Here is a 21,974-nt window from a genome sequence, read left to right on the forward strand (position 1 = left end):
TTATAGTTAAAAAGCTTCTTCGATGAAGAGCTGTTTGGAGATCTCAGTTTATTATAATACTAACATATTTGTACAACCCGCAGCTGTCATCGTCAAAGAATGCAAAAAGTATTTGATACGAGTCTTCCAAATCAAAAAGTAATGAAAGATATTTGAAGAAAACCCGAATGTTTATTTCAGTAAAGTTTTAAGACAATCCATTTAAGAAAGTATTTTTCAATTCGCCATCCCATAAAGTTTTTTTTTATAAAATTTTAATTTAATTTTTTATGAATAATTATGTATATATTTTTTATGTTCATAGGGTAAGAATAATGAGAACTATTAATATAAATAGTCTAAAAAATGCTTCTTCCAAACAAAAATTAAAACAACTTTATAACCTACGTAATTTTCGAAAAAAAATTAACTGCATAATATTATCAGTAGCACTTTAAAATCATCTGATGATAATTAATAATTAAGGCGAGAGCACGGCAGCTGAGGCTAGGCTGAGTATATGTGAGACGTTACGTAATATAAATCGTGTACAAACCGTAAATGAATCGTTATGCCATAAGCAAGAGAAATGAACGAGATTAGCTGGACAAACTTTCTTTTTCCTTTTACCAGGTCTGATTGATTGGATGGATCGATTACCGAAGTTTGGCCGGCGAGCTAGCCAGGGGGCCAAGAGGTGTGCGGAAACCGGTTGGGTGACGACCGCGACGCATGCGTGCACTGGCCTGCGGCCGTCTCGTGATCTGGGTCAGATCCAGATGGCGAGTGGATGCGGAACTGGTCGTGTGTTGTGTGAACGTGGACCGGTTGTTGAACCGGTTTCCGCTTCTAGTCAATGACCGTATGGAAATAACCATTATGCCATAGCAAAACTATTAGTCAACCATTACGCATGCCCATGATAAATATGGTAATCTTTGATAACACTTTCTAAAATATGGTATTATCAGATTTTGAAACAGTGGCCAAAATTACGACGTTTAGGCAAATCTGGCGACTGAATGATACAATCAATACAGTACTAAATGTTTATAACCCAATCAGGATAATATAGGTAGTTTTTTTGACAGCCCTCAACCAAAATTTTTTGTACAGTTCCGGCTTTTTTCTATTGGCCTCTCTTTTTTACATTTTCATTTAGTAAAGGAGGCATAAATTGTATTAATACTTAAATTATAACTTATAAGTAATATGTTTATTTTTTTAACAAACGTATGACTAAATGACACATATTTTTCTAGTTTTGAGGAATAAAACGTTTTCCTAAAAAATATTTTTCCAGTTCTACGCCATTGGTGTGAAAAGAATTTATAAAAAGAAATGCACTATAAATGTACACTATTGTATGTTATTACGTGAATACAGTTTTATATTATTTATTAAACGATATTTCAAGATATTTGTCAGACTCCTTGAAATTTAAAAAAAGTTATATGTCATAGTCACGCCTAGATCCGTAGAATTATTATTTTGTTAATAGTACCGAATTAACTCTTATGAAACTTATGTTAAGCGTAGTGCAAAAACTGGAATGTTAGTTGTTCGTTTTCATGCTGTTTATTGTTGAAGAGTTTTTATGCTGTTGGCCTATAAGCTATTCACTCTCACAACTTCTCTTCTGAATCGTATTTATTCCATAAAACACCAGCTTCGTGGGGAAATTAATGATTTAAACCTGAACATTATTTTGTGCATGTTGCAAAGCTTTTACGAAACATCAACATCCACTGTCTGAGGGTGCCGAGAAGTGAACTTCAAGGGCTAATAATGCTCTTACACGTTATGGTGGCCGACAACTACTTACAGTATAGATGGGAGAAGTGAGCCAGAACACATCAGCTGTCACCGGCTTACACGATCGAGTACAGTCTGTCTGTCCGCCTCACTGCGGGTGGGGTTACAACGAAGCACGAGCCAACAACTACTGTACCTCCCACTATAGCGACTATGGCTTGTTGGTTGTTCTGTGATAAATGAGCACTTGTAGTATGAGTATAGGAGTACTAGGCCTACTAGGGTACGAGATGAACAGATTGAGACGGTCAAGTACCGAGCATTGTCTCAGAAAAACAAGTTGATGCCAATAAAACTACTTTCTCAACATGCACGATCGTTAGTCATCTTAGGGCAAGTGGTTGTTAAAGACGTATCGGCCGCGTAGGCTCAAGGTATCGTGTTTAGTAGGGGTGAGGCAGTACAGGACTAGATAATTTGTCCACTTTCCCCCCGTGGGATGTACAAATATTTCTTCTGAAGAATAGAAAAAATATTATTTATTCTCTGCATTGGCGGCCTTTTTGATTTGAAGAATAAATTATAACACTCTTTATGTCCTTGTTTTTGTGTAATTTCTCGTATCACAGATTCGCACACAAAGACTTTTTGCCATATTTGTATTGATTATCCGTAAAATAATCTCTGAATACCTAATAATTAAAATTATAACTAAAAACCAATACCGTCTCTCAAAAATACCCTTTTTTACTTCATCGTTTAAATATTCCAAATGTATACATTTTACAAGTAAAGCAAATAAGCGTTTCGATGTATTAGGCATAGTTTTTAAATGGGACGAACATATTTTTTCTACCAAAACTAAGGCCATAGAAATGTTTGAAATTTTACATTATTGTTATGACTTAAAACTCAAGGTCGTTTTACTACTCTCCTATATAACGAGGCCGAACTAAATATTGTATCTTAAAATAAAAAACTTGTTTGATGTTAATAGTATTACATTTTAGTTCTTTGTTGTTTTGAATATGAAGAAGTGAATTTTAATCAATCTATCACTGACCAGATGTTATGAGGAATCGAATGCTATGTGTTTTGACTTTTGAGTAGTAAAAATATTTTGTTATTATTAAATAAAAAAAATTATATTTACAGTATTAATATTGTATTTTAATATTGTAAAATAAAAAAATTATATTTTACAATATTTTTTTTATTTACGTTAACACCTTTATCTAGTTAACACATGTTTGTGACTAAAATTAAATTATTACAATTTAAGAAGAATATCTATAATTTACTAATCTAAAATTCACCAAACAAACCGTAAAAGTTGCCAATTTTTAAAATTTGATAGTAAAGTAAAGAGGATATGCTTCACCCATAGCAAAAGTTTAATTCTCGAAAGGTCCTTCACATTTTTCAATCATCGTATTGAAGTGAAAGGTATAATTAAATATATGTTGTAAATAAAAATGTAATTGTTCACTCAGTTTAGAGCGAGTATTTTTTGTAAAATTGAAACTCGTAGCTCAAAAATGTGTGAAGTAATATTTTAAATTGTAAACATTTAAAAGTAGAAAACGAAATTTTACAACCTACCAATTACTTTTGCATTTTTAATTTACAGTTATTGGGATTAAACTTTATCATATACTTTTGCAAAAATGATTTATTTCTTCAGTCATTCTAGAGTGGATCATTAGTGTCACAATAGTATTAATCAATCAAATATATGAATAATTGAAGGGCAGATGTATATGTAAGGGGAATATGTATATTGCTTTGTTAATTGGAAAACTAGCAGCACTAACTGAAGTATGATATATTTTAGGACATATAAATGTAATGAAATAGTTAATTTTTATTTTCAACCTATTCCTAATTGTTGCTTTTGATTCATTTAAATTCTCTATTATACGAGCGGTAATAAACAAGTTAATATTAATTAGCGGTGGTAAACATAAATGCTGAGTGTTAAAAAATGTTTTTATCGTTTCATCTAAGCTTGCATGTATGGTATTCTATTTAAATATTGTATAAATTGAATGTATTTAAATCGTGTATATATGAGTGTATTGTAAAAGAACTTAAACAGCTAGAGTGCATGCAAGCGTACAGAGAGGTAACACTACGAGTACATAGTTACTATTCGTATTGGATCGAGTTTACACGAATGAAAGCGTCGAGTTAGCAGTAGCTGTGCTGCCTGTGTTAGTGTTAATGCGGCTTCTTTACCTTGATCGCCATTTCTCCGGACAGGTGGTCAGGGAGCGGGCAACTGCAGGGGGCCTCTGGGTCCTTCCACTTTTATACGTTTACCTTACCGATTGAGCCGGCCGGCCGGCGAGGTGAGGAGGCCCGGGGCACCTTTCACCCACAGCCCTGCCCGCGCCGCGCTCATCAGCGTCACCAACTAGACATATGGAGTTCGATCCTAGTTCATTTGTTACTATATTATGTTGAAGGACCTGACAGGAGCTTCTTGACATCGTGTAATTTGTCTGGTCGTCTGTGCGGTACCTCTTGATAGAAAGGTCCTAGAGAGTTGAATCTTTGGACATGGTTTACTCATGGTCCAAGAAATAGCTCTGTTGGTATACGGTCTAAAAGGAAAAGACAACCCTTCCATCTGTGCGCTAACTTTTCCGTTACTTTATGTCAAGCCCTTCGATACTTCGTTGTATAGGTTTATTTTATTTATTCTAAATAAAAAGTATTTAAAATATTCATTCAAAGTGGCTACAGTATATGAATTAAAATACAGCTGTTTGATCCGACAAAAATATTGATTTGGAAACATTAAAATATTTGCGATTCCAACTAAATGGTAATTATTTAAATGTGTTGTTTATATTAATATTGCTTGAGGGTTAATTTTGTTATATGTGTATACAGTATATTGATACTTTAAGAATTTAAGGTAATATTGGTATTATGGTTAAGTTAGACTGCCTTGCTAACTCAAAAATAATTAATAGGTAACTTTTAAGACAAATATTATTGTTATTGTAGCAAAGATTGTATATAGAATGGCCCTTTGATGAAGTTTCGGCCATTAGTAATGATCTAATTTAGTATCCATGTTTTACTTCATCGCAGGAATACTGTAGTTGCATTACGTCTAGAATTCAAAGAAAACCCAGTGTTACAAAATAGTTTTAGAACATCAAAGATTTTACTGTGGAGTTACCAACGACACAAAAAAACTTGTTTCCATTACATATTTCAACTAAGACAGATTAATTTCATCTCCGATAAAAAGCCGGAAATTCACTATGTTTTTAAAGGTAAATAATAGAAGTGCTGGTAATGAGTTGTGGTAAAACAGAAACAAATGAAACTTGAAGAGTATGTTTAGGTTACTATTACTTGTTTTCACTATTGCAATTTATTTCAGTTGTATGCATGCCCGCCACTGTGACTTGTTCTTTGAAAGGAACTATATAAGCTAAGATTTTGGGGCAGATTGTGTTTTATCTTTTATTTTGCTATTGAGATATTTCAAATTAAAATTAGACCCATAAGTCTAGTTTATATGTATTAGCCAAAAATATTAAATATCGGTGTTAAATCCTCAACTGTACAGTCGCTTTTAACTCAAAAATTGAGGATAAATAAATCTCCAAGGGCTGATAATCGAAACCCGAATAAAATAGAAAAAAGTATATAAAATAATTAAATTCTCTGATCAAAATGTTTTATTGATGGTGGATGATATGAACGGATAATAGGATTTTGGACATCGTTAATTCTTATAGAAAACACTACTTATAACACTACGTTTCGAAGATTCAAATCTACCTTCATTTTCTCTATTTCTATTGTATACGTGACACAATGTTCAGCAGGAACCTTTTCGCTTATATTTTAATTTGCTTTTATCATTTCGAAATAAAACCTGTCTGTTATTCAACATTTTTGTTTGAGTTCCGGCACAGTTCTCCAGAGATATGATGTTGATCCAGGTATTCCCAGACAGGAGACGCCGCCTCCAGGCCTGGTAACAATGACCAGTTTCGCTGCACCTGATGTCAAGGCTGTTATAAAACCGTTCCTGGAATGTGTATTGATGATTGGACACGCCATTCAGCCGCAAGGAATAACTTATTCATTATTCGTCATCAATAAATGGACTGTCCTCAATATGCTAATAGCTGCAATAATGCTGAGTAATAACCTTATAATATATTTAGAACATTAAATGTTAACAAATTAAATGCGTATTCTGCAGACTATTGGATTCAACTACAGAGAGTATTCAACTCGTATTTATAGTAATGATAGGTTACACAAAATAATAGTATTAATAAAAAGTATAGTAATAATTAAAACATTATGAAAGTAAAATACAGTTTGAATATTGGAAGCGTTGGCCAAACGACCCTTTTGTTTGAAATAATCCTATTTTTTGTCGTTAGACCAACGATCGGTGTAGTAATCGAACAAGGCCCCTTTTCACAAACATTTGCATCTAAAATTAATCTCTCAATATATTAGACTTTTAATGAATGAACCTATGTAAAAAAGTTGTAAAATAACTTAATTTACATTGTAAATAACTTTTTTTCTCAGCTTTAAGAAAGAGATTTAGTTAATAGTTGTGGGTTACTATAATCATAATGCTGTAAATGTTAATGGACCTAGACCGGTTTGAATAGTGAATGAGCAACTTTTCTTATATAACTCGTCCAGTTAGTTTGCACCTTCACAATAACCACCCAAAACTGAAAGCTGAGAAATTTATTTTCCAAATTATATTTTGTTGTACGCGTTTAATGTGGAGATGACATCAACATTTGTGTACGTAAAGTTGTAGCAATTGCATTATAGTAGTGCGTGAAGAAGTAACAGGCACCCTCTTAGGTCATTTCTTAGCCACCTAACAGTAATTAAGTGACCATAATCAGAAATTGTTTTGGTGTCTTAAAATACGAGTACAAATGAAATAAAATTAGTTTTTATCAATATAGAGAATCTCAACAATGATTTTTCATTAAATAAATTAGTATACTACGATAATCATAGGATAAAACTTGGTAGCTCTCTCTTACCGTCTTAAAATGTAATATTAGTAATATTCACTTTTTTACAGAATACAAACTTTTACTAACGATCAAAACGAGGAATAGGGATCATATATATTTATTTAGCATAAAGTCCCTTTTCTAAAGTAACTTAATCGAAAGCAACTAAGTTTTGGCATGATATTTACAGTGAAGTATAAAACGTAAGGGTACACATTTGTGGATATACGCATTATAGTTTTACTATAATTTAAAGTTTTTCAAGTCTTTATTGATGACTTTATTAATACATTTGGAAAATAGTGTTTTATAGATATTTAAGCTATATATATATATATATATATATATATATATATATATATATATATATATATATATATGTTGTCGCGTAATAACTAAGCTTGCTATAGAATGGACCAAGCCACTAATATTGAATAGAGCATGTCAAGGAGCACGCGGTCTGTGCTGAGGGAAGGTGTTGTGCAGGATGTGGATAAAATAATTAAGTGTTTGGAGAATCCAGAGGTACAGAGGTAATAAATCTATTGTTTTTTTTTCATGTAACGAGACAAGAATGGAGATATATTTTTCACACATCAATCGCTATAACTATTTCTTGTTAATCTAATATCTTTAAATAAATATTATAAATTTTCACTGTATACTTAAATTTTATCTCAGTCATGGAATTAATATTAAAATGTATTATGGTCCCAATGTGTTATTATTGACTACGATAGCGGCAACTAAAATAATCTTTTTCGACAAAGCTTCTAGTGTTTTATTGATATGTTCAATTTCAGCACAAGTTTCTGGAAGACCTCACTATTTTGAAGGATAACAACCACAGGTATATGATTGTATTATTTTGTTAAGATATTATGTCCTTCTGAGACACACATTATATGAACTATGACATAAAGTTAAGTACGAAACGTATGTTCTCCATCCGTCCAAATTTACTCTTAAAGTGCCTAACTTTGATGTCTCGCACAGTCATATCGATAATGTAGAAGATAACAAACGATTTATTCTGAATTATATAGGGAAGCAATAAACTGTGACGTATGAAAACTTTAAAGTATTGATTAAGTATTTTCTTTTACGAAAAGTCTGTCATAAAATAACTTAAATTGCATATTTATTATTTTATATATTGTACCTTTGTTGGCTATTAATGCACTTGTTGTTGATGGTGAAATTCCATTTCGTGGTAAGTCCACGATCATATATTTGTAACTTTAAATTAATTTTAGAAATAACTACTTTTTTCAAAATAAACTATAACATTTCTACTGCCTGATTCCAAAAGTATTTTTTCTTTCTAAATGTACTTTCAGACGTCGTTCCGTGATCCATATTCAACATTTTATGAATTTTTAATGGGAAACTCTGAATTCTCTGTGTGAATTCGTAACCGGGAACGACCACATCTCAGTTGTTTGTTTCCTAGCATTGATGGAAATCTCACGTGGAAGCTGTTACCCTATCTGTGTTACTTTTCTGAAAAGAAATGTATCATAATTTGATCACGCAAAACCAAAACACTATTATGAGGTTAAGAAAAATACTGCCAATCAAATAAATAACCGAATTAATCCGAATAATCTGTTTGAACTGCTCATTGAAGGACGGGGAGTTAGAAATTACCAGTTATTATAAAGAGAACATTATCGGAACTGCAACGAATTATGAATGTTTACTTCATTGGAGAATACCTGGCTGTGGTTATCTGTCCGTACGTAGTGAATGATTGGTATATCGGTCCCAATGGTTTAATCAACACTTCGTCTTTTTTGAGTTGTGTAAACGTCAGGTGTTCTGCACATACGAGATCCCGTGAGCTTATCGAACGAAGACATCATGATACAAATTACGAAACAAACAGTGCCATTGTACGTGAGCAAAGGCTGAATAACTCAATCTCCACTCTTCCGGATCTGGAATTTTTCTTATGTTCCATCGCCAGCTTTAAAATATTCATTTGGAGAATATGAAATGTTCACGAAGCATACATAATTGTACTATGTTCTCTAACACAGTGCTGTACTTGATCATTTTTCTACGTTCCTGTATTTTAATAATATAATGTTATTCTTAACGTATTTAACCTTATAGTTTATTTGCTTATTTATCTCGTTGTAACTTGTTATATATAATTATTTCTGTTCGAAACATGAATTTTGAAATACATGGTAATTGCTATCTTACCAATACAATTTATCTCCGTTAGTTTGTTTATCATTGCCGTATTGCAACATTTTATCTAAAATTTTGTTAATTGCAGAACATTGTTACAATTCATTGTATAATCATTGATGCTCGTTATCTATTGTGTCTTATCAACTCTTTGTTGATCACTAGAGAGTCCTTTTTTTTTGTTTTTCTATTATAATATAGTTTATTTTCTTATAGTCGGCATAGACATATTGTTTTGCATAATTGCATTTAAGAGTTTGTATAATGCATATTGTAGTCTCGCTTATAATAAACTACAAAAATATAAAAAATAAAGATAAAGAAATACGTGTTGTGCTACCCAGAAAGATGTTTAATAATAACTACTTAAATCACGAACAAAGTGAAACTGCTTAATATGGCAGAATAGAATATCAAATTGCACAATGGACGTTGATATTTCTGCGTGATTTACTTTGTACTACCTTGTACTTTCTTACCTCGTTCTTGTCGATGACGTGTCAACTATAAACGGAGTCTTGATGTCCGTTTTTAGACAATCCATTAGATATGGTTACAACAGACGCTAATAATAATAACATGTAAACATAATATGTAAACAAATATCAATAATTCTATTTTATTTTCTGTACGGGGCTTGACTAGTAGATTCAATCCGGTATCTCCCGCTGCCAGTTCTAGTCAGTCATGTAGTGGATGAGTTCCTTGTAGCCTGAGAAGTGTCAGTCTTCGGTAATATTGGTATTTCACATCCCCCCCCCCCAATTTACACCGGCTTATTACTGTTAATTTAACGTTCAGTTTGAATTAAATATTTTAAAATCAAACTGATTGCTTTATGTATTATTTTGAACATATTTGTTGTAAAAATTATTGTAGCAGTAAACATATTTGTTTCTTTGTTTCAGGTAAGCTACATTTGTTATATCCTTTATTGTCAACTGCTGCTCCCAAACAAAAGTAAGTGAATGTATTTTGATTATATTTTTATCTTGACTCTATAGCTAATCAAAATTATTATCTAATACAGTTTTGGTTAAAAATACTTGTTTATCTTGATCATTTTTAAGGCAGTACACAATTTATATTTTATAAGTATGTGTTTTTATCATGAAACAAATTCATAACAGTTTGTGGATTAAATCCTTTTGAAATATCAATTTAGATAAAAAATCCGTTTTCATCTTTTAAATGTATATTTCTGAAAAATATGGAATTACGTCTCTATTACATTTCCACTAAAACCATTTATTGGTAGAGTTCATTCTTCTTAACGTTATTGTAATATTCGTCAAATTATGCGAAAAAACAATCTGTTTGGTACGTATTAATAGTACTAGTTTTTTCAGCAGTTTAACACCTTGTGCACCTACTAAAGTACGAATACTTACTTGTAACAAAAATTCTAGTGTGTAGTTTTAGTGTTATTGTAAATAAATTATAACTCTTAATACATGCATTTACAGCGTGTAATATTTATAACTTTAATTTATTTGCTATGTACATGTGAATTATTACGTGACGATAAAGAATTAATATCCGGCTAAATATTAAAACTGTCCTGAATACTGATGTTTAGTACTAATCATAGCGGCTGAGGTGATCTAACAGAATACGGTTTCGTAATCTTCAAATTCCGGGTTTATGTCTATCACGTTCATGTTTCGTTGACGAATGAGTAGAAAATGTTGACGTTATTTTATAGCCAGATGTGACTCGGAGGTTGCCAAACTTCTTCCACCGGTTCTACTTAGCCACGTAACACGGGTTGAATACTAATATTTTTATCCTCAGGCCCTCAAATATTATGTGTTACTCATATTTGAGGAGAATAAACAAACTTAGAATAATTACCAAACTATGAAGAATTCAGAAACATTTAATTCTCTTAGAACGGTACAGATGACATCGGGGTATATGATTCAATCGGTCCAAAGAAGTGCTGAACATTTTAACTTATTACATTTTAAAATCATACAATTTGTGTATAATTGAACTAATTGAAAATAATCCATAAAATAACTACACGTCCAGAGCAGCTGACATTACAATGTCCGTATCCCTTGCTAATTCCATGGCGAACCTGAATTTTAATTTCGTGTGCCTATATGAATTTAAAGTTTTAATTTTTATACCTGTAATATTGTGTTGCATTTTCTGTGACATGACGTGGGTATGATGTTGAGGTATTGAGTCGTGAATGCGAATAATACAAACTAATATCATGTGTGAAGAAACGTAACGAAGTAATATTTCTAAACTTTGATTTGTATGTCATATCTACAATAAGGCGATAAGGATATTATCTGAAGTGCTAACGACCTGTATCTGTAGATAGTAATTAATTGATAATTAAATCAATTCTAATTCGAAAACAGTAACGTTCTCGTATTATCTAGATTGGATTATTTATCGTGAACGATCATTATTATTATAATCTTTATTTTGTTACTAAACCACGTGTAGAAAAAGGTTTGACAATAAATATTGCACCGTAATGCTGAAGGTATAACTCGAGGTGCACTAGCAATTAATAAACATTAGCCTTTCGAGACTGATAATAATAATTTATTATAACGCACCTATGTAGGATACTGACATTCTGCCTGAGACGAGTGTCGCTAACAAACGTTTTAACTGACATAGGCTTATTTAGAAATCATAGTCCTAAAAATCCGAATCTTGAACATTTTATTTTCAACATCGCAAGCTTCCCCAATCATATTCCATATAAAAAATACATCCATTTAAACAAGGTCATAAATCTTGGCTCAACGGATCACGATGATCACGAAATCAGGTCGACTACTAAGAGACGACAACACGAAACTTGACGATCACGAACCCGCCTGAAACATCCCCTTGCTTTAAAATGAAACAATAATTAATCAAATAAAACTTTTTCGCCATAATGGTGAAGTTTAGTAACTTGGCTACTGGTTTTAATTACCAAAACACAAAGGTAAAATCTTAATTACTTTTATCATGTACTGTACGATATGTTATCTTATAAATGAAAATGAATGGCTAAATGTGTTAAGCGCTAATCTCGAAAACGGCTGAAACATCCCCTTGCTTTAAAATGAAACCATAATTAATGAAATAAAACCTTTTCACCGTAACGGTGAAGATGTGTAACTTGGCTACTGGTTTTAATTACCAAAACACAAAGGTAAAAACTTAATTACTTTTATCATGTACTGTACGATATGTTATCTTATAAATGAAAATGAATCGCTAAATGTCTTGCTAAGCGCTAATCTCGAAAACGGCTGAACCAATTCCGTTAGTTCTCTTTTTGATGTTGGTGGAAGTCCGAGGAAATTTCTCACGGAGCTATTACTATTGCACGGGAAATATCTTATGCCGGAAGTAGATTACAAGAGCTGGAAATGAAAGGGTTTACTGATGTAGGTTTCTGAGACCTATGTATATATTTTCAAAATCGATTTTACAAGGCAAACGTATTTGAGGTTTTGGAAAAATAATTTATTTTAACCAAAAGTGCTCTTGTACCGAATGACGATAACACATGGGGGTGGTGACTTCTGAGGTCGTAGTAATAAGTACTCGAATTGCAAAGTTTACTTATAAGTTTAATTTAATCAGCGAAACTTACAAGCACCACTTTTAGTTGGTAAATTAAATGTATACCTTGCCACGTTGCTGCCAATTAGAGTACAAGAACTAAAAATGTATATCTGATAGGTAGGCCTAAAATATCCAATGCTCTATGGAATTATACCTACGATGTTTTACTTTATAAAACATTAAGATTTTACTTCCCTTCGCAATGTGTAGACTCACAACCCGGGTGTCGGTGTCTTGGCACGAGACATTGAAGCTGTAGTCTAAGAAGGGTTATTTCTAGTCGGTGATTACTAGAAGAGGAGTAGAAGTTATAAAAGTGGTAGCCATCTACTCAAATAATACGTGAGCTCGCCTAAAACAAATTCGCGACGGTATTAGCCATTTAATGAGACAAAAACTTATGACGACCATGTGCTCGTCAGAAGGACGACGCCAAAACTTGTATCTATTTCAATCAAGCAAATAAAAGGTCTTCAAGGGTAAGTTACTTTACTATTTACAACTTTACTTTACGTTACATTCATTTTTATATTTTTGGCATCAAAGGGCTAATTTAATACTACGGAAAGATAAATTTTACTTACGGACAAAGCGCGAGGTCAAATCGGTCACGTAGTTGGGCTGCTACAAAGGGTTAGAATAAAATATTCATACGCGTGCCAATTAGGTAGTTACTCCGCCGATAATTTAGTTCCGGAACATTGGATAAAAAAATAATATTAAATTGTACTGGCTGACTAGGTTGTGAAATGTTACATTATATAAAATCTAACTAACTAACGGTACACTCTTTTACGCGCAAAACCTGATATAAGAGTCAGTCCGTTAAACTCTGATTTTCTTATAATAGTAATTTATGTATCTGATATATGCCTACTTATCTTTGAAAAGTATCACAGGGCACTGTTGTAGTGTTTGAAGTAATAAACTACGGACTTAGATTTTATAAATTGCGTGCGAAGCGTGGATAACATATAGTCTTTTAAAAAGCATTTATTCGCAAAATCTGTTGCTTAGCGAACATAAAATTTGAGGAAGGTGTGTATGAAGAGAAAGGTTGAAAAAGTTACTTGAAATATTTTGAAGTTTAGAACAAAGTTAAGTATTTATTTTTTATAATCCAAATGTAACTGACACCAAACAGCAGTTTACCGGAAGTATATAACAAGGGCTACAAGTAAATGCTTTTTGACCGAAATAGGTTTCCGAAACCTTTATTTGTATTTTATTGATCGGGGCAACAAGACAGACTCAGCTATCGCGATGGAAGTATAATTAATTCGAACCAGAAATGCTCTTACACGTGCAAAACATGACATAAGAGTCAGTCAATCTGATCCTCTTAACCGGGATTACTACAATAATATTTACCCAATGTATGCCTACTTACGTTTTAAATATGTTACAAGATTGTATCATATTACATCATAAGCGTTTTAACTCGCTTAAGTAGTATAAAGACTTGATTAATATTGCTTGCGAAAGTACCATCTATTTATTAATAGTTATAAGAAGTGCTTGGCTTAACAACTATAGTAATGCGCAACATTAATACTTACAGTCAGAGCTCGTGGGATTTTGTCTTCTTGGATGAGACAGGCCAATTTAGCTAACAGATAGCACCACGCTTACACCAGCAGTGGGCGTTTCACTCAGCTACAACGTATAAAAGAAGTCGGTGATGTTAAGTTATGATTGTTTTATCGTAACATTCTAAATTATCATTTATTATAATCTGTATAATATAAACAATTTAAAATCTATAATTAGTTTAGTTTAATAAGAATGACTTGTAATTTGAACACAAGAGACACCTTTAGATTTGTTTTTATATTTTCTTCTTTTTTGGTGGTGGATGTTACGAAGATTTGATCACGAACAGTTTTTTCAACTATTTAAACCTAGGCTAAGTTCATTATTCATGAGCGTGGGAGCTGCCGTTCTTGAATCGGAATTCGAACCTGAAACCTTGAGTTAACGGGCTGTAACTTTAGCAACCCAATTATATGTTATACTTCTATTATAATTCATCCTAGAGTTAAATAGTTGCTCTGGGGAGAGGAGGCAGAGTAGACCACCATAATAATTTGTTGTATGTTATTTAGTAATTACTAGCCTAAACCCGCGGCTCCGCTCGCGTGGCAGTAGAGAGGGCTACATCAATCAAGCATCGAAAAGAAATACTAATTTTATTATACGTTTTTTCCAATTAATTTATTGCTCTACTAATACATCGTAGCATATCATAAAATCTATTATAAAAGTTTTTTGTTTATTTTAATGCGTTTTGTTAAACAACGTTATTAGTTGTATTATTTGGAGCATAAATATAAAGGTTCTTCGGGTTTCCGACTCTTGAGCAAGCGACGTATAATTGACCGTGCGAGAAACATGAGGGTTCCAGATGGATTCCTGCGACGTTAAGTGATTGTCCTTGTGCCTTATTAATCGTCATTGCGAACGCAAGTCGAACGGGGAACTGAAGTCTCTTAAATTCAAATGGCAAGTCGGATGGAATTAAGGGGATGCGAGGGATGAAGACATCTTCCCCGGCAGATGTTCCCGACAAAATCGTTGCTTCAATGATATTTTGGATGTAAATTTTTGACGGTTAGTCGAGTGCCGTTGCACAATTTTGGTGGTCGTAAGTTTCTCAACATCATTATCGGTGATCCTACTTTCAAGAGTAATTGATGTGACGGCATAAAGCACTTTTTTTTCTTGGCGGCATTATGTTATTTTCCAATAAAATTCGTCAAAAAACTGCTCAAAGGAATTCTGTAAAAAAAAATGTTGAGAAAAACATTCTTCAAAGAATATTTACATGAGAAAACAAAAATACTTGCCTATTTTTTTAAACCTTTTACTGATGGAAAATAACACTGTTCTTGGAAATTGTAAAAAAGATATCAAATCACGTTTATCAAAAATTTGACATTTGTGACACGTTGTAAATGTCAAAAAATGTTTGTTTACATAGAAACGTCAAAAATATTTATGTTTACTTAGTTACTGTCAAAAATAACAACAATTTTTTTGTCGCATTATATATGTTTACAAAGAACAGCTGATTAAAAATTTGAAAAGACTCTTTCACTTAATAACATATGTTTGCTGCAATGCATTTCTTACGGGTATTTCTGTAACCAGTGGGGCGGAATCCTGAATCGGGAAAGGGATAAAAAGTATCCTATAACCTTCTACAGATCAAGACGAACAAATTTAAAAAAAAATTAGACGAATCCGTCCAGCCGTTTGTGAGTGATGCTGTTACACACGAACAGTTTCATTTTTATATATATAGATTGGTGTATTTATCGCATCGCAAAAGACCTTAGGTTCTCATTTCCTTCGTCCACTCTACTTCCACGAAACATAATAATTCTGTAGAAGAGCGAAATTCATTTGTTCTGGATTACAAGCTATTCGATTCATTTTGGAGAAAAGTATAAGGTTTTCAATAAAACAGAGTAATAGTTCATAACAAAGTTTATTAAAATTAACATAAATAATTACAATTATGTACATACATCTTTTAGGTTAGGGATTAATGATGCAGAGCATACGCAGGGGCGGCGTAGTGAGCGGGGGCGGCGTAGTGAGCAGGGGCGGCATAGTGCGCGGGGGCGGCGTAGTGAGCGGGGGCAGGGTGAGCACCAGCCTCCTTGTGGACGACGGCGTTGAATCCGTTGTGGGGGTCGGCGGTGTACTCTACGGTACGCTTGGAACCGTCAGGCTCGACCAGGCTGTAGGATCCCTGGACGACGTCTCCATCACGGCTCTCGTGCTGGCTCTTGATGTCACCGGTGTGAGCGTCCTGGATGTCGTAGGCGAAGGAGTACTGGGGATGGGGGTCGTACTCGTCTACGGCGGCAGCAGGGGCGGCGTGGTAAGCGGGGGCGGCATGGTAAGCGGGGGCGGCGTGGTAAGCGGGGGCTGCATGGTAAGCGGGGGCGGCGTGGTAGACAGCGGGAGCGGCATGGTAGGCCGGTGCAGGATAGCCGGGAACGACTGCTCCTGTGGAGATGGCTACCAAAGCAGCAAGAACAACCAACTGCAACAATATTAAATCTGTTATTGGGTAACCACTTATTTATCGTGCATGCACATTACAATCTGTTTTAATTCAGATAAACAAATTTAAAGCTTATGTGTCTTAAGAATCTGAACAGTTGGCAACAGTTTTAAGATGTTTGTTTACCAAATGTAATGTCGTAACCGATGTCTTAATTTTGTATATAACTTAAGACAGCTATACAAAATACGGATTCAAGTTTGTATGAAATGTTCACTAAAATCGGAATAATCAAAATTTTACCATCGCTATAGAAGTTTAATTTATTTAAAGACATTGATTTCCGTTTTTAGTATATTTATGTTACACCTGCCAGTAAAATTTTATATGGGTCATGATATGATCCTGTATCCGTGTTATCACACCCACAATAGCAAAAATAATAGGTGTTAGTGCTTAGTTGTTATAAATTACTGTACAATCTCCATAAATATCTTTTTATCATATTGCACATAAAAATGTTTGATAAAACATTTGACTTTGTCTCTAAAATGAATACTTCATGGTCCTTGATCTGGATTAGAGTTACAATTTTCGGTGCACCTTTATTGTTGTATCACTAAATAGTAACGTTGCAAGAAGACAATCCTTCACCCCTGACGACAATTTTATCATCATATAACGTATTAATACCTTTGCAGTTAATTAAAACATGTGCCTCGGTGCTTAGCATGTTTCCGATATAACATAGCAAATAGCAAAACACGATTGCGCGTGTAAAACACTTAATTTTAGCCAGTTAAGCAAACCACTATTTTACATAATTGTTTGAATAATATTTAATTATGGAATTACATTAGAGATAGCTGTAGTCTTACTGCTAACGTACTTTGAAATTATCCGGAGCCAAACTGTTTTTGGAAGAGCTTTTCTTTCAGGGTCATTATAACGATCGGTCCCTGTTTTTTGCCTCCCAAAAAGAAGTGATGTCGGCGAGAGAGACCACTCTGTCCCTATCTACTACTTGTTATTACGTGAAAAGTAGGTTTAGATTATTTCATCATGAATACGTTACTGGTTGAACCAAAGGTAAAGATAACCTTTACGAGCGCTCACGTGATCTGAGCTTGACTTTAGTTACTATCTCAAAGGATGATGCTGAGGGCGACATGGAAGCCCGTACTGATTGCTAAGGCATTTCCGATCGGTACTTTCTGCCTTTAGATCACGTTCCAGATCGTCCAACTTTTCCGACGTCAGATCATTTGGTCGATGTGGTACGTGATTTGAGGACGGGAAAGTACTATCGGAAATGCCTTGGCCAACAGAACTGGCCATCAGGTGCGTCATAGCACCACCCCGCACTTCTGGTGAGAAAAGAAAAGGTTACCTCGAGATAGTACTGAAATTCAAGCTCATGTCACGTGAAAGCTCGTTAATTTTTTATATTTATAATACGCACGTTTGTATTTACCTACGTTCATAGACTAATAACAAGTATCAGATTGGGACAGAGTGGCCTCCTTCTAGCCGACATCGCTTCCTTTTAGAAGTCAGAAAACAAGAACCGATCGTCATAATGACGTATAATTTTTAAAGTAAGTAAAATACAGTTCTAATAATGTAGTTTCTTTATTTCCCCGGAAAGAAAATATCCCAAACATAGTGGCCTCCGGATAATACCACCTTGTTTAACACTATTTAATTATGAAATTAAATTAGAGATAATTATAGTCTTACAGCAGAGTATCAGGACTGTGGTGTCACTGATCTGCAGTGCCTGGTTTGATATCTTTTTTAAGGATTTATTCCTAGCATTCTCCTTCTCACTTCACTGATATTTGAGTTCAAACCGAATCACTTTTAGGTGATTACAACATAACTGATTTCTTCTTAGTGTATCGTTGATACGTTTTATTATTTGATGCTACATATTTACTTCGTATTATTTTTCCAGTCACTTTCCAGACACAAATTCTTTCAAATATAAAGAATTCTTAAAGTGTTTTATCCACCTTACTTTTTTATATTTTAATGTTGTCATCCAGATATCGCTTATCTTATTTATGTCCACTCACTTTAAATAGAGACAGGCGGGCGTACTGCCAGTTAACCTTTTGACCTCAAGATCAGAAGGCTATAGCTTTTCTTTTGACCGTGACAAACTTATGTATCAAGTTTCTTGTCTCTAGCACCTTCCTATCAAAACTTACCGCACACAATGGGCAGACGGTAACGCAGACAGTCATACTGCTCTATGACCTTTTGACCCTAAATTAATAGTGTTTACCTAGTACCAAAAGGAACAGGTGTATTAAGTTTCAATTTGCTAAGACTTTTATATCCAGTGTTATGGCGCATACAGACGACACTTAAAAGAAGGCCTTGTCGGGTTATTGGTGATTATTGCTTAATAAATCATTTTTAATGTAGTTTTTTAGAAACTTATTTTGAGCACATGAATAATGACTTTATACAAACTACGACCAAACGAGTAAATTAGTTTAAGGCCCTTTTTTAGAGACATTTAAAGATAGATTATCATTCCTGAGTAAAGTGTAAATATCTTTTAACGACGGAATTTCGTTAGATGTATAAATAGCAAAGTTAGTTTCGGACATTAGTAAAATAAAAAGAGTAAAAATATTATTTTCAGATAGTACACTTAATTAATTATAATTAAGTTTCTGAGAGTAAATGAGTTACTACAGGTATATTACGGGAAGAAGGCTTGTAAGTTTTTATCCCACGTATAATTATTTTCAGTTACTTTAATTTCTTTTTTTAAGATGACCTTTTATTCGTATTTATTAAGTTTGAACTGGATACTATATATTACAGTTTTTGTAATAACTCTGTTATTACTTAGACAGAACATAATAATTTTAAACTTCAATTTAAATTGCGTCGATATTGATATTGTACATGGTAATTCCATATTTTTTTGAAGTTGTTTCAGAAGAGTCTCATCAACGGAAATCTTTTGGAACTCATAACTAAATTTAGATACAGATTATAATATTTAGTTATAGGATAAGTTGATATAAAATCAATGCCGTATCTAAATACTATTCTTACGATACTGGTGGCTGTTAAAATATAAATATAGAACTGATCGTTGCAACTCCTATCCTGGTCATAACGTTCTGGTAATGTGAAAGAAAATAAAAACTTTGACCGCCAGCTGTTAGTACATTGCTACCGATATAAACCTCAGAGACTGAGTCAGAGATGATTCTACATTTATACAGCATCGGTGGTTCAGTGGTAGAATGCTCGCCTGCCACGCGGGCGGCCCGGGTTCGATTCCCGGCCGATGCATTTATATTTTTATATTAGCTTTTTCTTTTATTCATAAACTATTCAGTACTCGGAAAAAGATTTTTTTCCTCGTAATGTAAACATGAAAGAATTTATTTATTAGAATTATTTTCAAGTATAGTAATTTAGACTAAAGGCTTTACTATTATGATATGATACTTCCTTAGCGTAATTTTTCTTAAAGTTCATAATTATGCGGTGAGATAATCTAAATTTGCTTGACTTTATGTTACTAACAACATAAAACACAATTTGGGTTGTTTATAAAAGAAGAAATAAAATACCCTGACGGCTTGTGCAAAACAGTCAATATTAAATACTCACCTTTTACATTTCTGAATACTTATTGATGTTACTTTGCTCCTTCTTTGTATTTTTCTATAGTTCAATAACTGAGACTTTTACTAAACCATAAATTGGCAAAAATTGAAGTAAAAGATTCGATAAACATTTATAGTATTTTTACTACTAACAATTTAACTACTGAAATAATCATAATTACAAAAATATGTATGGGAACTGGAAAACTCAAGGCATGAAAATAATAACAACAAAAAAAAAAATAATTTCAAAAGAAGAATTACGTATTTATTTAAATTATAGTGCAGATTCTCAAACATTCTAAATAGAAATCAGACAGACTAAATAATAAGACAGAAAAGAACATATTCATCACAAAAACTTATTAATATGAAACTATTTCACTTAATTCACCTATTTCACAAATTTATCACCTTTGCATATTCTACGTGTTTGAATAATCTATGTGTTTATTTATTTTCCTATGTTGGTTAGGTGGGTTTGGCTATAGGTATGAACAATCATAGTACTGAAATACGTGTCGTTTAATACAAGATTATCAAGGGTTAAATTTAACTTTTAATCAAATATATAAACCATATAACCATACGAACCATTGTTACTTATCTAAAGAAGGATGTGTGTGTGTGATTTTTTAATGTTTAAAGGTTTTGTATTTTCCACTCACTGCCTACATAATTGTAACTTAAAGAAAGCGTAATTGACCTCAACATTAGGTGAAAACTCTTGCCGTATTCCACGTTGCATTGGTCTAATTGCCGTATGATTTAATGTAAATATTATTTGGGCGGCGCGGCGCACTGTTCTAGTACTCCAACAACACAATTCTGTAATGAGATGCATTACAGTGAATGTAGAACAAGAGTGACATAACCGAACAATGAGTGTGTTTACATAACTGGGAACTGGAGGCCATTCTCACGCCCACTCGCTCAGTGTGCGCGATAAGCCGCGCAGGCGCACGACTCCGCGCGGATATTCCCGCCTGTGTCACAGTACACACACCTCGGAGCTATCCAAATTCTACTGACCTACTATGCCATATTCCGAACTTGTTATCATGAACCTGGATCCTCTTTGCCTCAAACATCCATAGCTCTCAGTTTCGCCGAATACAATGTACCTGAAGTTAGGTCCCGTAACGCAAAATAGTAAACTTTGTTGTAACTGTTTTAGAAAAAAAGCTTGCCTCATGTTTATATTATTTGTATTTATTACAAGTAAGAACCGGCTGTCGTGAAATGTTCTTGAGTTTTCACGACCCCATAACACCAATGATAAACCTCTACACTCCCTCCCTCCCCCCCCCATTACTTTTGACTGTAGAATCGTGATGAATGTCTCATTGTAAAGATATGATTAATACGCATATACAAACGCCATTTAGTTTTTATTGTAAAGATTTTAATTTTTAAGTATTTAAGTGGTTAAGTACAAACAAGATCTGAAATAGTAGTTATGAAAAACTAATAACAATATCTAAAAATCTAGAAAAGCTCTTTGATGCGTATTAATTATATGTTGAAAATGAGACATCTCCTATGATTCCACGACAAACAATAAGGGTATAAAAATGTTTGAGATTAAAACATTGTTCTTATCGACTGTTTAATTTGTTATTGACGATAGAAGATTTGAAAGGATGATAGGGTTTCAGGCATTTTCCATCGTTATATATTCGTATGTTCTATTGTTCATATGGAGCTAAAATCAATATGGCCGCCAGTATCCGGTTCCCAATAAAGCACATCACTTTTATAGCTATA

At 33.3% G+C, this 21,974-nt stretch overlaps 2 protein-coding genes and 1 non-coding gene across 5 annotated transcripts in view; 2 read left to right on the top strand and 1 right to left on the bottom strand.

The window, feature by feature from the left end:
- The window catches only part of LOC124360510 (neurobeachin-like protein 1), a 545,778-nt gene that overhangs the window by 253,209 nt on the left and 270,595 nt on the right, over positions 1–21,974 (top strand). The window lies entirely within an intron of this gene.
- The window catches only part of LOC124361272 (histidine-rich protein PFHRP-II-like), a 29,307-nt gene continuing 23,358 nt past the window's right edge, over positions 16,026–21,974 (bottom strand). The window contains 2 exon segments of the mRNA XM_046815320.1: positions 16,026–16,155; positions 16,157–16,605. Of these exon segments, the coding sequence (XP_046671276.1) occupies positions 16,092–16,155; positions 16,157–16,605 (513 nt within the window). The 3' untranslated portion in view covers positions 16,026–16,091.
- Positions 19,817–19,887, top strand: Trnag-gcc. Its single transcript has one exon. It is a non-coding gene; the product is annotated as a tRNA-Gly (tRNA).

This window comes from Homalodisca vitripennis, chromosome 4 (genome assembly GCF_021130785.1).
Source record: "Homalodisca vitripennis isolate AUS2020 chromosome 4, UT_GWSS_2.1, whole genome shotgun sequence".
Taxonomy (NCBI): Eukaryota; Metazoa; Arthropoda; class Insecta; order Hemiptera; family Cicadellidae; genus Homalodisca; species Homalodisca vitripennis.